A 16,992-nucleotide genomic window follows, 5' to 3' on the forward strand; every position below is an offset into this window, starting at 1 on the left:
CGTATAACTAAATGTAGAAGCAACTAATGGTCGTGTGGTACAACAGTACTAGGAAATTATTTATGTAATTAAAAGGGGCTACTATTGAGGAAGAGACAGCTTTGTTATTAAACTGGATTTATGTTAAATTATGTCACAAATTTTGGAGGAGCATGCTTTTTAATAGGACATTTTAGAAGAAATTTCAATAGTTTCATATGATTTGTAGCATGAAATGGTCATTCTTAATATTTTCAGCAACATGCTCTCCACCTACCACCTTGAACTCAACTATCTAGTTATAGATATATTAACATATTTATGCTTGCCATTAACTCTTATTTTTGAAAGACTGATTTTACATAACAAGTTGATACTAATTAATATCTAGCTCTTGAAACAAGTTTCAGCTCCCTGATATGTCCCCACCCAGTCTCTACCAACCTTCTGCTGCCAAGTCCTTTCCTCTCCTTTTCAGAATGTACAAAATTCTGTTCTCTTAATTTCACAAGAGAAATGTCTTGCTATGTATCAATCCTTTCAACCTTTAACCACCTGCTGCCATGTCGTCCCCCCCTCCCTTTTGCTGTCCTCTCACTAGGTTTATCTTTTCTTTAAGATATTAATACTGCATTCACCAATTTTCAGTTGTGAAATCATTTTAATGATTATCCGTTTTTCAACAAAACCAAGATCACCATCAGAACTGTTTTAAAATGAAACAAAGATATTTAACTTTTCCAAACAATGTATTTCACATAGAGTTATGTGTATAAAATAACAGTTACAGTAATTTTAAAATTACAGAACTATTCTGTCACAGCTTGATTGGTCATGATTGAACAAATATGTAACACATACTTTGACAATCCTCTACCATATTTTAATTGCATTATGAACTTCTGTTATTGTAAGTCATCACCAGATAATAGTTTATGTTTTAGCTAGGCAGTGTTTCTTGGACAACAGGAGCACGCTGCTGCCTGTGCTAATCACTCTGCAGATTTGAAGAAGTGAAATAATGAAGGGGAAAAAATTTGAGCATCATTCCATATCACTTTCATTTTCAGTAGCATGTAAGGACAGCATTCTTATTATTGTATGAGAATAAGTAGTTTTGAGCTATGTAAATATTTTCACATTTTCCTTAGAATAACGTACTGTTTTATGTATCAGTAATACTTTCCATGCTAACATAAGCTTTCACTAGAAGTCTGCAACAGGTTCACCATTTCTTTTTAGTTGAATGTTATGGTGTCATTATCCCTTCTGCCAGCAACTGCTGTTATGTACAAATTATTATGTTGTCTGTGTGTAGTTCCTATTTCTGTTACTTGTGTAGCATCTATGTTATATGTGAGGTGCCAGATCCGTAGCAGTAAATGATTGTGCCAGATTACTTTTGGATGGGAAATTGTTCTGACTGTAGGCAGAGCATGGGAGACATACATAACACACCCATTGTATTAAAGGCCAAGGCCTTCGTACACAGAATGTTTCAAATTTTACAGAACTGCCATAACACAGGAGCATTTGAACTGGAAGTGAATAAAACAATTGCAGGCAATGGCTGTCATTGGCTTCACTGATTACTACTAGGTTGCTGCAGGAAAGTAAAAGTGATCCTTATGGTCCTCGTGGACAGTAAAAAGTTTAGGTGGTCACATAACACCAGCCTCCAAAACTGCAACTGCCATCACCCATCAAACTCTGATGTGTCATCAGAGAACATAGAGCAGGATCCAGTCATGCTATTAGAAGATGGCTCGTTCATGTCAAACACAGCTGTTCACCGACATGGAATTCTGTAAAAGAAAAATGAAGTGGACATCACACATTTTATTACTAAAAATTTCATTGAATGGATCATGGTACATTGTACTGGTTAATAATTATAAACAAAATTTTTTGTTCGTTACTTAATGAGCTAAGCTGTGGAATTTAGTGGGAAAAAGTACAGACATTGAAAACATTGTTAGAGTTTTTATATAGATGTAGCTTTATGGGTCTTAAGTGGTACACTGAATCATCACAAGACTCGTCTGACTTTTATTGGATTCAATCTGCTTCAGTTGCTTATCAGAATCTTTGCATTTGAAACATAAATTCAGGTTAATACTAATACTGATATATAAAATGGGTTTTTAACTTTTGCTGTATACAGACAGCTGTTATCACTATCTGAAATCAGTACAATTATGTAAAAGATTAACATGAAGTAGTAAATAAGAGCCTGAGCTGAGATAGTTTCCACAGTCATCAGTGCAAGGAGATCAGCATCATTTAGAATACATTGTTAATATGCTTCATAGATATTACCGGCAGTAGTTTTTATTTCCATTAATGTACAACTCAATCCAGTCCACCTCCCTTAAGACTGTCCTTCGTTACTGACCTTATGGAACATAAGCAATTAATTAATTATATTTTGTAAATTATCAATGAATTAACTGAATTAGGTGTGGTTTCTAAGGCAGAGAGGGAAATGGCAGTAGTTACCAGAAATTTTTTGTCCATTTATTTCAACTGAACACAATATTTCATGGCAACATACAGCTAAGCAACAGTGTTGGTCAAGTCCAGAAGTGACAGCAAATGAAACATTTCTAGTGAGAACTGTATCTAGAAAAGCCAATGGACCTACAAAACATGTTGCCCGAGAAAGACTACATGGATCCATTTGTTATACATTATTTATTTGGATTTGGCTCTAATGGTACAGAGAAGAATGACATAATTTTGGTGTTTCCAACAACTTACATGTGATTCCAGTTGATGTTAGGAGCACACACAGTTTGCTGCAATTGACCTTTGTTGAAATTTTGTGATGCTCAACAGGAATACGATTAACCCAGCCAGGACTGATTTAAGGCACAAGCTTCAGAAGGCAATCTGAGAGGGATGCCAGAGGTGCCCAAGAACAAAATTTCTGTACTGGACAATAAGTATTGCTCTTCACTGCCTGATCACTTCGTCCAGTGCTACACTGAACAAAATTGGTGACTGACACTGGTCTTAATCTCAAACTCTTCTGATAGTGCTCCTCAGCCTTTCCCCCCTGCTTCTGTCTGTCGGAATTTCATTAATTCTTTTGTAGTGCCCTCTAGCTCTCTATTCTTCAGAATCCACCCAAGAGTGTATGTCAGTGGAGTCATATGCCTTTGTGAAGCACACGAAGGCTACTTCCGTCTTTTTATTCTTCAATGCCCTCTATTCTATCAGTTGCTTCAGAATGAATATCTGTTCTATACACACTATATCCTTCCTAAATCCTACTTGACAGTCTCCAGATGTACTTAACATCTGTCCTTCTGCTCTCTGGAGGAGAATTTCTGACAGCAATTGGTAGCTGACCTTTATCAACAATATTCCTCTGGAGCTGTTTGCATCCATCTTGTCCCATTTCTTATGTACTGGTAGGGGGCAAGATGGATGCAAACGTCTACAAAGGAATGTCACTACTAGAGTTTGGTTACAGGATGCTGTTGATAGTCCTGAAAAGATTAGAAGAACAGATAGAAAGTGCAGTTGGAGACTAAGTGAGATTTATGAAGGGCAGAGGATGTATAGACCAGATGTTTATCAGAAAACAACAGATAGAACATAGGACCTTAAGTAAAAAAAATGGTAGTAACCTTTGCAGACAACATAAAGCCATATTACTCCATTGACAGAGGACCTTAAGTAAAAAAAAATGGTAGTAACCTTTGCAGACAACATAAAGCCATATTACTCCATTGACAGAGGACTAATGGCATTACACAAGAACTATAACAGAAATTCTGACAGACAAGTGTGAGACTCAGAGGAGCCCTATCAGAAGAGTTCGAGTTCAAGACCAGTGTCAAACAGGGAGATGCATAGACATCAATTTTGTTCAGCATACCACTGGATGAAGTGATCAGTCAGTGGATAGCAATAAATGAGAAAATGGGAATATCAAAGACGCATGTGGGGTACAAAAGGGACAATAGCACCCAAATGGACTGCTTAGCCTTTGCGGACAATATAGCCATAGTAAAGTGAGAAGGAATGAGATGCAAATGTACCGTACAACTCAACGAGCTAAGGCAGATATCCAGAAGAATAGGACTGGGCATAGCCTACATCAAAACTCACACACTGAGTATCACTGGAAATGAGCAACACCTGAAGGCATTGTGTAAAAGATGGACAAATTTAAACATCTGGGAGAATGTATAATAGAAGAAACAAGGGCAATGGGGAATAGTAGAGAGGATAAAGAGGATGAGCTCAGCCATTCATATGACAAGAGATGCATACAGTCTTCTTCTTTTTCATGTGCCTTTGTTCCCCATTGGTGGAGGGTGGAATGGCTATTAACAGATTTGGTGTGGTTAGTTTTAGGGGTGCTTGGATGCCATTTTGTCAAACCCCATTACCCTCTTCCTTCACCCCACCCCCCTTGCCCCCCAGATCCCTCCATGTACACTCTTACCCAATAAAGGTGATGTTCCATTCATTGTCCTCTGATTTTGATGCAACACTATACTTGTCTCCACAGTGAGTTACAAATTATTTCAAGCACACACACATCAACTTGTAAACGTTGAGAAGACTGTACAACTTGCTGTTGCAGTTCATGAATAGTATCAATGAGAATACTGCGCACTTTACTTTTGAAATGACGCCAGACAGAGAAATCCAGAGTAGTGAGGTCAGGTGATCTCGGAAACCAGATTGCAGGCTCTACTCAACCTGCCCATCAGATGTCATTTTACAATGGCAGAAAAATGTGCCCATTGCCCATCATGCATATACCACATTACCCAGTGCTGCGTAAGGTATTGTGGGCTGTGGGTAAGATTTGAACCAAATTAGAAGGGGGCTTAATCAAAATGTGTGTGTTTCGAATGAATTTGTACTAAATAGGACAATTTTTGATACTGAAGGCAGTGGCGGCTCGAAACAGTAGATTTGTAGTTATCTGGAAAACGGTTCGCTTGTGGACTAGTGTTTGCTGGATCGTTTGGTCTTTTGCGGTATTTTCATTGGGACGCTTTTTGTTATTAATTGTGATCCACCCTGTATGTACAATAACATTTTTATTATAATCTTACATATAAATGAATAAACAATAAATCTCATGTGGCTCACAGTTTGATGCAAATATTTTCATCTGACCCCATTTCAGGGTTTTAGTTTCAACTGAAGATGTCATCTGTAAGCTGTAGGAAAAGTGTGGACGCTACTGGTACCTTTTCAGCTATGGGGGTCATTATTCTATTCACAAGATGTAGTTGCTGCGATATTTTAATCTAGAGTCGCAGATTTTCATCATATCTAGGAACACAACTCACGGTAATAATTTGACGTATTGACACAAAAATGTCGGTTTCTGCGAGACCTCGGAGATGGAGAGTCCCAAGCATAGGGCACCCAGTGTTTGGGATTGATCAATTTCGCTGACACTGCGCATGTCAATCATCTTATGCCACGTGAAAGCTCTAACGAACTCTGAGTCGGGTAACAAGCCAAATAGTCAAGAAAGCACATCAGCACTCTTTCCTTAATATTTAAATACCTCTAATTCAATCGCACGCGAATTTAGGTAGAATTTATCTTTTTTCTTACGTCTTTCATCCCCTTCTCATTACAGCAAGACAGGCTATTGTAGAACTTTGCTTCTTTAAGCTAAATATCGCAGCAGATTGGGAATGATGCAGAAAGAGACCAAACTGGGAGTAATTCGGAGGGAATTTCCAGTTCCAGCATTCGCTTAGCAATCGAGGGAAACCTCTCGGCAACGTTGGTCGACTTGGGAATTAGTACTATTTAAATTTACTTCTGGGGCAATGTTTTTCATTGTCCAAGACAAAAATTAAATATGCGGATGTATCACAATTAACGAAGAAAACCTATAAGAGTGAAAATAGACGATAACAGAAGGAAAAAGGATTTAGTTAACAAGGATCCGCAAAGGAGACATTTGTAAGAAAATTACAAATTTGCGGTTACGAGATGGCACGGACTTCAGTATGAAACGTTGTCGTAATTCGTAAAAAATGTATTCAAAACGCAAGCATTTCGCGTAAGTTCCCGTCTAATAACGCTTAAATTTCATAAAAGACTTACGTTAACATGAGATAATACTTCTTCAGCACGTTATGTGTTACAATTTACTGAATATTAGTTCCCGCTGAACGAAGTGTTGCACGCTTCGTCCTTGCATTTCGATGCAACAGTGCACTCGTCCCTGCTCTGAGTTACGAATTATTCCAAACGCCTCCACACTTTGCAAAACTTACAAGACTGTACGATTCGCTGCTCCATTTCTTAAACTGTGTACCTTGGAGCGCTTCACATCACAGACAGAAAATACGGGTGAGATGACCTTGGAGGCCACTGTGTTCGACCTTCCACCTTGGACCATATTGGCGCATTAGGCGTCTTTTTACATTAGCAGCAAAACTATACCGGTGCCCCATCTTAACATACATCACGTTCCCCATTAGAGAAGGAATTAATAGTAAATTTTACATTTCAGATACATTTGTTACAACTAGGACAATTTATGCAATTTCTACCGATTCACTTTCGAGATTGATTTTCTTCCCGATCTGTTATCACTGTTATTTACAACTAGAAGATGGAGAGGGAGGCATGAGAAGTTTACACCCATTGAAAGGAGGTGCACACGAAGGATGGACATGAAGCTTCACATCTTATGAAAATAAGAGTACATGATAAACTGATGCTTACATGGTCCTGCAAGTCAAGTACAACGAGACCCGAGTCCAGAGTCAGTCCGATCTATCTTATAAATTTGCAGCCGGCCGTGGTGGCCGAGCGGTTCTAGGCGCTACAGTCTGGAACCGCGCGACCGCTACGGTCGCAGGTTCGAATCCTGCCTCGGGCATGGATGTGTGTGATGTCCTTAGGTTAGTTAGGTTTAAGTAGTTCTAAGTTCTAGGGGACTGATGACCTCAGAAGTTAAGTCCAATAGTGTTCAGAACCATTTGAACAATTTTTTTATAAATTTGCAGCTTCTTAGGTGTTTGTTTTTCTTCATGAAATATAGGATACAGTCTATGGCAAGTACGGCTGACAACGAGATTGTTCTTGCAGCCTGATTCGAATACACGACGAATCAGAATATTACGATCACTGCCACTTCCGGGCACGTGACGCAAAATCCACTGACATTTATGATTTTTACAGAGAACAGATTTTTACTGATATGTCACAGAGAACAGATTGTTAATGTTATGTCACGAGTTGCAAGGCCGACAACATGTCATATGTCCCAGAGTCGGGAGGCTGCCCACTTGCCGAAAAGTAGATTTCCTGGCTTTCCGCGTGGCGCCATTAGCAGCGCCGCCAGTGGTCGCGGGAACTCATTTGCTTCCGCAACACACGTGACCGAAAACGGATCCAAAGATATTCTGCTACAGGACATTATTTAGGTTGGCGCACAGCCATCCATCGGCAGTCAGGTTGAGTGCGCGGTGCCGCGACGTACAGGGCTCTGACCGCGTGCGGCAGCGGCCCAAGAGGATTCCGCCTTCCACATGCCAACATCCAGCTGTTCCAGACATCGATATTGTGAATAACATCAATGCCAGTATCCAATTAAGGATAATAAATTATCTTTCATCGCATCATGGGCCTGTGATGGGAGTTCTGGACAGAGTACCCTTACACAGTATTTATCCCCCTGAATCACGAGGACTGTTGACTGGGACCACAGCACTATTTGTCAACAACATGAGGCCGACTATGAATGTCTTCTCCAGGGCAGCCATCGCCGACGCAATACAGACTCCCACCGCCAAAATAAAGACGACGAGAGCCAGAGCCACGACACAAGTGGTCTAAACGAATATTAACTTCGAAGCTTTTCCAACCATACTTCAAGACATCAAGTCACAATAGAACAGAGCCCGACGGCATTGGATCAGTTTCCGGAATTCATTGGACTGACGAGTACTTCACCGAATTGACAGAGAGCTCCATAAATATGCGACGGAATGGTGACAAGAGGTCTGGGAGCAAAAAATTTCGGACTTTTTACTTCTCACAAAGGAGGAATGACACACTGCCCTCAAGGGCTGATGTTTGACGCCTTAGTGCAAGCATAGTTTTATGCAGGCACGTAACAAGATTAAATGACGACCCTACACTACCACCAGTCAACAACGAACAATTCTTCTGTTTTGAAGGCCATGTCACTGAAGCCCTGGCAGCATGCCAAGCTGCTCCCACTCGAACACACTCGTTGCTCAACACGCCAGCTGATGTGAAGCAGATCACTAGGAGTACGATTAACAACTCCCCAGAAACGGATTAGATCACCAACGAGGATCTCGGACATCTTCCTCGAAAACCTATAGCCCTGATTACGAAGATCATGACCGGCTGCTTTCAGCAAGAATACTTCCCAGAGGCATGGAAAATGTGGAAAATGGTATGCATTACACCGATTGCAAAGTCGGGAAAAGAACAGTCGCAGCCTAATAATTATCGACTTTGGGGAAAGTATTTGAAAGAATTATACTCGAGAGAACTAATACCGAGATGAGTCAGCACAAGTTAAAAAAAATGAAATGATCGTGTGGGATTGATGGCCGGGAGGCCCCATCCAGAGAAGTTTGGTTGTCGGGTGGGAGTCTTATTTCAAGTGACGCCAGACTGGGCGACTTGCGCGTTGGTGATGATGAAATGACGACGAGGACAGCACAACACCCAGTCCACGAACAGAAAAAAAATCTCCAACCCGCCCAAGAATCGAACCTGAGCCCGCTGCATAGTAGACAAACACTTCACCACATTTTTTTGTCTGATTTTGTTCGTTATAGTTCGTCCCATGACATCTTTTGGTTCATCGTTGATCCGTTCACTCAGTTTTTTATTTCAGAGAGCAGCTAACCCTCTGATCGAACACGCTGAGCTACCGTGCCGGCAACCACTTAGCTAAGTAGGCGGACAGCGTGAGGTTATCCGCCCTGAACAATTTAGTTTTGTTAGCCGCTTGTCAGCAGAACTCCAACTCCTACGCATAACTGAAGCCACACAGGACAACTTCAATAAAACCAAGATGACAATTGGGATGTTTTTTATATCAGGATAAAGTGTACGATAAAGTATGACGAGACCATCTCATCCTCAGACTTCACCAGGGCACGCCGATAGCGGATTGTTATGTTAAATTCGTTTAACAGTTATCGTCAAAAGCGGCAACTCTACGTTCTAATTGCAGAGAAAAACTCTGGGATGAAAATGTTGGTTGCTGGGATACTCTAGGGTCCCGTCATCTCTCCTACAGTGTTCAAAATCTATATAAATGATATCCCGACTGTACCCCATGTGTCAGTTAGCCTCTACGCCTACGATATGGTCTTCCTCACCACTGGGAGAAACTTGGACCACCGCATCACATGGATGCAGCGTCAAATCGACCTGATGGAGAAGTGTACCCTGAACAAAACCACTATCAACCCGACGAAGACAGTGGCTATAATTTTCACGAAATTTTCAGTCCTGAACACGGGGTTCACAATCAACACTCAGCCTATCCCATGGCCCCCAGTAGTGAAATACTTTGGAGACCAGTTGCATAAGAAACTGCTATTCACACGTTGCGTGACACAGAAGAAAGAAGTGAGACTACGTATGCTTTAACTACGTCGAATGTCTATGAATGTCACTGGGAGCCCGCTGGTGGACACGCACAACGGAACTTCACGATGCAGTACAGTTGTTGCTGTCGTTGTGGTCTTCAGTCCTGAGACTGGTTTGATGAAGCTCTCCATGCTACTCTATCCTGTGCAAGCTTCTTCATCTCCGAGTACCTACTGCAGCCTACATCCTTCTGAATCTGCTTAGTGTATTCATCTCTTGGTCTCCCTCTACGATTTTTACCCTCCACGCTGCCCTCCAATACTAAATTGGTGATCCCTTGATGCCTCAGAACATGCCCTACCAACCGATCCCTTCTTCTAGTCAAGTTGTGCCACAAACTGCTCTTCTCCCCAATCCTATTCAGTACCTCCTTATTAGTTATGTGATCTACCCATCTAATCTTCAGCATTCTTCTGTAGCACCACATTTCAAAAGCTTCTATTCTCCTCTTGTCTAAACTATTTATCGTCCATGTTTCACTTCCATACATGGCTACACTCCATACAAATACTTTCAGAAACGACTTCCTGACACTTAAATCTATACTCGATGTTAACAAATTTCTCTTCTTCAGAAACGCTTTCTTTGCCATTGCCAGTCTACATTTTATATCCTCTCTACTTCGACCATCATCAGTTATTTTGCTCCCCAAATAGCAAAACTTATTTGCTATTTTAAGTGTCTCATTTCCTAATGTAATACCCTCAGCATCACCCGACTTAATTCGACTACATTCCATTATCCTCGTTTTGCTTTTGTTGATGTTCATCTTATATCCTCCTTTCAAGACACTGTCCATTCCGTTCAACTGCTCTCCCAGGTCCTTTGCTGCCTCTGACAGAATTACAATGTCATCGGCGAACCTTAACACCAAACATACCTGCAGCAAAAAGTCAAAGACTAAGCACAGAAAATGTTCGACATAGTTGACAACTTACGCGGCACACCTTGGGAGTTGTAGAAATAAGAACAGTCCCACCGGAGACGTGGCACAAGTATCGGATGCCACGGTCTATAGGTCACATCTAAGGCAGCAGACATCCCACCACCACTCTACGCAGCTACGTACCACCTTCAGTGAAGTACGCCCACCAACAAAGCAGGTGTAAGGATCCAAATATGAGTCCAAGTCCTGCCTTATATGAGTAAAAAATAAAGTAGGATACTCTTTTACCCTACACCCACACAAAAAAAAATGCATTAGCAGCTGAATCCGAGCCTGGACTTCAGTTCGGACATCAGGCCCACGCCGACACCACCGTCTCCGCCGCCTCCCAGCCGCTGCTGCTGTGGACAACGCCCGGGGTCGCCGATCCGCGGCTGAGGAATCCGCCTTCGTGGTTGTGGATTTCGTAAAACTTGGCTCCAATTATCCAAGGTAACTTTAACTCCGTGTCCAGACGGAAGAACTAAAATTTTTTGTGGAATTTCACTCTGCGCATTGGCGGAAGAATTGAATATTTAGTTGAACTTCCCTTCAATGGAGTCTACACGAGACCTAACTTTTTCATTTTGTGTGATAAGTTATTTAATTCTAAACTATGGCCTTCAGCCAGCGACTTCTCAGGTTTACATTATTATTCGTAGGAGTAGACGAAAGTGTTTCTTGGTTCTGTTAATAAGCGTTTTGGAGATTCTTTGATATTGTTTGTGTCGCCTATGGCAGATTCTTCAGTTATGGCCCGGCGCCTGGGAGCTAATATATCTGAAACGGCGAAGCTGGTTGGCTATTCGCTCACTATTGTCCTAAGCATCTACGAAAAGTGGTCGAAGGACGGTGAAACCATGAGTACGCGACAAGATGTTGGACGTCCACGCGTTATCACATAACAGGATAGGCGGCGATCTGTGCAGATCTAACGACAGAATAGAAAGCTGATATAGGCACAGCTGCTTCGGAGCACACTGTATAGAGGACATTGTTGAAAATCAGGGTGCACACCAGACGACGCTTATATAATTTCACGTTGATTCAATGACATCGTGAATTGTGATTGCAGTGGGAATGGGGTCATTGAGATTGGACCGTAGATCAATAGAAACGTGACGTCTACTTTGAGGAAACACGTTTCTTACTATACCAGGTTGCCGATCGTATCCGATGTGCCGTCGTCCTGGAGAACACCTACTCGAAACACGCATCGCGCCACGGACGCAAGCTAGTGGGATCACTGTGAGCATTCGCCTGTACTTCCGTGGGACTTACGGAAATAATAGAAGGCACAATGACACCTGTGGACTACGTGAACATTGTTACGGACCACTTACACCCGTTTATGGCTTATATCTTCCCTGACGACGACGGAGTTCCAATAGGATAACTGACCGTGTCATTAGGCCAGAGTCGTGCTACAACACATCTAGGACGCTACAAGTTGGCTGCTCCGCTCCCACAAATCACCGGTCCGCAATATTGTCTCTTCTGAGGTTGAGTTTGAATGTGACAGTGAAATTATCTGTTTTCCCAGGCCATCCCATTCCGCTGTGACAGTTTTAGCCATTCATAGGAAATCCACGGTCAGTAGCGCGAAAATACCCAGATCATGCAGTATTAGTTGGAGACGACTTTAAGACTTTAACCTACCGAGTATAGACTGTGGCTTCTATGGATTCACTGCAGGGGTACGGACAAGCAGCCTTGCGAATTACCTTTGAACACTTTTTCGAAATCTGTCTTGATCAGCTAGTTCGACAACCCACACGCAGTGGAAATATTTTAGACATCTTAGCTACAAACAGGTCGGACCTTATCGACGGCATCTGTATAGAAAGGGGGATTAATGGTTATGACATCATCATAGCGACCATGGCTACCAAAGTTAATAAATCAGCAAAGAAGACTAGGAAAGCCTTTCTGTTAGAAATAGCAGATAAGCAGTTGTTAGCATCTCATTTAGACAATGAATGGGCATTATTTAGTTCCGTTATGATGGACATAGAGGAATTATGGGCAAAGTTTAAACAGATTGTAAATCCTACTCTGAAGACATATGTGTCGAGTAAGTGGATTAAGGACGGAAAAGACCTACAGTGATTTAATAACGAAATTCGGAAAATGCTGAGCAAGCAAAGGCTGATGCACTCAAGGTTCAAAAGAGAACGCGCAAACAACGACAAGCAAAAGTTAATAGAAACTGGTGCGTCTCTAAAAAGATCGATGCGCGAAGCATACAACCACTACCACTATCTTAGCAAAAGATCTTGCTGAGAACTCGAGAAAATTCTTGTCCTACCTAAGACCGGTAAGCGGGTCAAGGCTTCTATCCAGTCACTCACTGTCCATTCTGACGTGGCAGTAAAAGATTGCGAAAGGAAAACCGAAATTTTAAATTTCAGATTCAAGAAATCTTTCACGCAGGAGAATCGTACAAACATACCGCCGTTTGGCTACCGCACGGACTCCCATAAGGAGGACATACTGATAAACATCCCTGACGCAGAGAAACAACTGATAAAGTTGAAACCAAATAAGTCGCCAGGTCCTGATGGAATCCGAGTTCCGTTGTACATACTCTACGGAATTGGCCTCCTACTTTGCTTACATTTATCGCGAATCTCTCGTCCAGGCGACTCGTAAAAAGGCGCAGGTGACTCCTGAATATAATAAGAAGGGTAAAAGAACGTATCAGCAAAATTACAGACCAATATCATTAACATCGGTTTACTGCAAAATTCTATAACATGTTCTGAGTTCGGATAGAATAATTTTTTTTGAGAACGGAAAGCGTATGTCCACGAATCAGGAAGATTTTATGAAACATCGTTCATTTGACAGCAGCTTGCCCTTTTCCTACTTGATATTCTACAAAGCATTCCTGAAGGGCAACGTCACACTGTTAAGGAAGGTACGAGTATACGGAACAGGTTCACAGATATGTGAGTGGCTCAAAGACTTCTAAGTGACAGAACCCAGTATGGTGTGCTCGACGGCGAGTGTTCATCGGAGACAAAGGTGTCGTCAGCCGGCCGGAGTGGCCGAGCGGTTCTATGCCCTACAGTCTGGAACCGCGCGACCGCTACAGTCGCAGGTTCGAATCCTGCCTCGGGCATGGATGTGTGTGATGTTCTTAGGTTAGTTAGGTTTAAATAGATCTAACTTCTAGGGGACTGAAGACCTCAGCAGTTAAGTCCCATAGTGCTCAGAGCCATTTGAACCATTTGAAAGGTGTCGTCAGGAGTGCTCCATGGTAGTGTGTTAGGACGTTGCTATTCTCTATATACATAAGTGATATGAAGGACAAGGTAAGAAGCAGTCTGTGGCTGTTGGCTGATGATGCTATGGTGTATGGGATAGTGTCTTCATTGAGTGACAAGATGGCTTAGCCAAAATTTCTGGTTGGTGCCATGAATGACTCTAAATGTAGAAAAATGTGAGCTAATGTAGATAAGTAGGACAAAACCCGTAATGTTCGAATACAGCATTAGCAGTGTCCTGCTTGACACAATCTGGGCGAACCGTTGCAAGGCGATATAAAATGGGACGAGTATATGAGGATTGTGGTAGGGGGATGAATGGTAAATTTAGGTTTATTGGAACAATTTTGGAGCAAATGCGATTCATCTGCAAAGGAGACCGCTTGTAGGCCATTAGTGCGACCCAATCTTGAGAACTGATGGAGTGTTTGGGATCCCCAGCGTGTCGGATTAAAGTCACAGCACTTCGAAAGGGGGGCTGTTAGATTTGTTACTGATAGGTTCGAACAGCACTGAAGTATTACAGAAATGCTTCGGTAACACAAATGGGGATCCCTGGATGGAAGGCGACGGTTTTTTTTCCGAGGAACACTATTGAGGAAACGTAGAGAACCGGCATTTGAAGGTGCCTGCAGAATGATTCTACTGCTGCCGACGTACATTTCGCTTAAGGACCACGAAGATAAGAGAAATTAGAGCTCGTATGGAGATATACAGATAGTAGTTTTTACTCTCGCCGTATTAGCGAATGGAACAAGAAAGGAAATGACTAGTACAGATATCGGATACCTTTCACCACGGACCGTACTGTGTCTTTGGGGTACGTATGTAGGTTGTGTAGGTAGATACAGGGGACTCGTGTGAGCTGATTGTAGACATCTGTTGCCACGCATCTGCGGAAAGGTACCTAGAAATTGTTGAATCCGTGTCACGTTGAATCGGTGCTATATTGCGTTCCAAAGATGGACTTGGAAAGGTGGTCGTAATGTTTTGGATCATCAATGTACAGTATATTGGAGATACTAGACCTGGGCTTGACTGATTCCGCCTCTAAAGTTAGAACTTGGCTTGCCCTGACTTCATCTGCGGCGCATTGTTTACTGAGCTATGAAAGAAATGTTTTGGTGTCGTACGGATGAAGTGGTACAATGCGGGACCTTGGCGCACCTGTGTGCAGCAGCCGGCGCCCGACTGGTGCAGGAAGTGGATGTCGTCACGAGGGAGCGGGGGCTGGTGGGCGTGGCCGGCGGCTGGCGTCGTGCGCCGCGTCGCGCTCCACCTCCAGCAGGCACTCCTCTGTACCGCTCAGCCCGTCCTCGCCGTCCTGTGGACAAGTAGGCGCCCACGTCAAACAAAGCTAAACACATCCTGTAGCTCTGACAGGTGCTCCATTAGGGCACCTTAAGCTCGACGTTGCTTATCTTCTATCCTATTTGCACTTATGTTGTAGTAGGAGGAAACGAAGGCTACGATATAAGGTTCCGCCCACAACGTGTTCGTTAGAGGCGATTACTTGCTCAGCTGCGTAAAGAAGGAGCCTCGACAAAGAAACCATACAAATTAAGGAAAAGCACTGAAATCTGTCACGATCTTTAACAGATGGACTGTATCTTCAGCGCGCTTCGTTACATGGTCATTTAGAAATCGAAAAACCGTTACGGAGATGATAGATAAACTCCAGTGGAAGACTCTGCAAGAGAGACGCTCAGTAGCTCGGTACGGGCTTTTGTTGAAGTTTCGAGAACATACCTTCACCGAGGAGACAAGCACCATATTGCTCCCTCCTACGTATATCTCGCGAAGAGACCATGAGGATAAAATCAGAGAGATTAGAGCCTACACAGAGACATACCGACAATCTTTCTTTCCACGAACAATACGAGACTGGAATAGAAGGGAGAACCGATAGAGGTACTCAAGCTACCCTCCGCCACACATCGTCAGGTGGCTTGCGGAGTATGGATGCAGATGTAGACTGAGACACTTTTTCAAGTGCACTTGTAAAGTGTTTAAGAGACTTTTCTGTAAACAGTGCTGCACAGCTTCAGTGGGCCGGCCGGTGTGGCCGAGCGGTTCTAGGCGCTTCAGTCTGGAACTGCGCGACCGCTACGGTCGCAGGTTCGAATCCTGCCTCGGGGATGGATGTGTGTGATGTTCTTAGGTTAGTTAGGTTTAAGTAGTTCTAAGTTCTAGGGGACTGATGACCTCAGATGTTAAGTCCCAAAGTGCTCAGAGCCATTTGAACCATTTGAACAGCTTCAGTGTACTGAACGAAACAGTGTCACTAAATCACCATACGCTGCTGAAGTACGTACTCAGTTACCAATAATCAGTTTCCGCTAAGCGAGTATCTTCTAGTCACTGATACCATTGCGTTAGGTTATAGGAAGGGTCCTTGGCGTCAAGAGCGTAATTATTGTCAATTGCAGCGCCTGTCATTTATACACTATCTATCGAATGTTCGATTACAGTTCCACACTGTCACCTGATAAAGTAAGAGCTTACGGAATATCAGACCAGCTGTGTGGCTGGATTGAAGAGTTTTTAGCAAACAGAACACAGCATGTTGTTCTCAATGGAGAGACGTTAAAGTAACCTCTGGCGTGCCACAGGGGAGTGTTATGGGACCACTGCTGTTCGCAATATATACAAATGACCTAGTAGATAGTGTCGAAAGTTCCATGCGGCTTTTCGCGGATGATGCTGTAGTATACAGAGAAGTTGCAGCATCAGAAAATTGCAGCGGAATGCAGGAAGATCTGCAGCGGATAGGTACTAGGTTCAGGGAGTGGCAACTGACCCTTAACATAGACAAATGTAATGTATTGCGAATACATAGAAAGAAGGATCCTTTATTGTATGATTATATGATAGCGGAACAAACACTGGTAGCTGTTACTTCTGTAAAATATCTGGGACTATGCGTACGGAACGATTTGAAGTGGAATGATCATATAAAATTAATTGTTGGTAAGGCGGGTGCCAGGTTGAGATTCATTAGGAGATTCCTTAGAAAATGTACTCCATCAACAAAGGAGGTGGCTTACGAAACACTCGTTCGACCTACACTTGAGTATTGCTCATCAGTGCGGGATCCGTACCAGGTCGGGTTGACAGAGGAGGTAGAGAAGATCCAAAGAAGAGGGTTATTTGGTAAGCGTGATAGCGTTACGGAGA

The 16,992-nt window shown here is 42.7% G+C and overlaps 1 protein-coding gene across 2 annotated transcripts in view; it reads right to left on the minus strand.

Annotated features, from left to right (window-relative positions):
- Positions 1-709: 709 nt before the first annotated feature.
- Positions 710-16,992, minus strand: part of LOC126481451 (uncharacterized) — a 259,781-nt gene continuing 243,498 nt past the window's right edge. The window contains exons 5-6 of one of the 2 annotated variants that reach the window (XM_050105222.1): positions 14,983-15,139; positions 710-1,784 (exon numbers count right to left, since the gene is read on the minus strand). In XM_050105222.1, the coding sequence (XP_049961179.1) occupies positions 15,029-15,139 (111 nt within the window). In that variant the 3' untranslated portion in view covers positions 710-1,784; positions 14,983-15,028. The remainder of the gene's footprint in view (positions 1,785-14,982; positions 15,140-16,992) is intronic. The other variant, XM_050105223.1, reaches the window with a different exon arrangement.

This window comes from Schistocerca serialis, chromosome 5, assembly GCF_023864345.2.
Source record: "Schistocerca serialis cubense isolate TAMUIC-IGC-003099 chromosome 5, iqSchSeri2.2, whole genome shotgun sequence".
NCBI lineage: Eukaryota > Metazoa > Arthropoda > Insecta > Orthoptera > Acrididae > Schistocerca > Schistocerca serialis.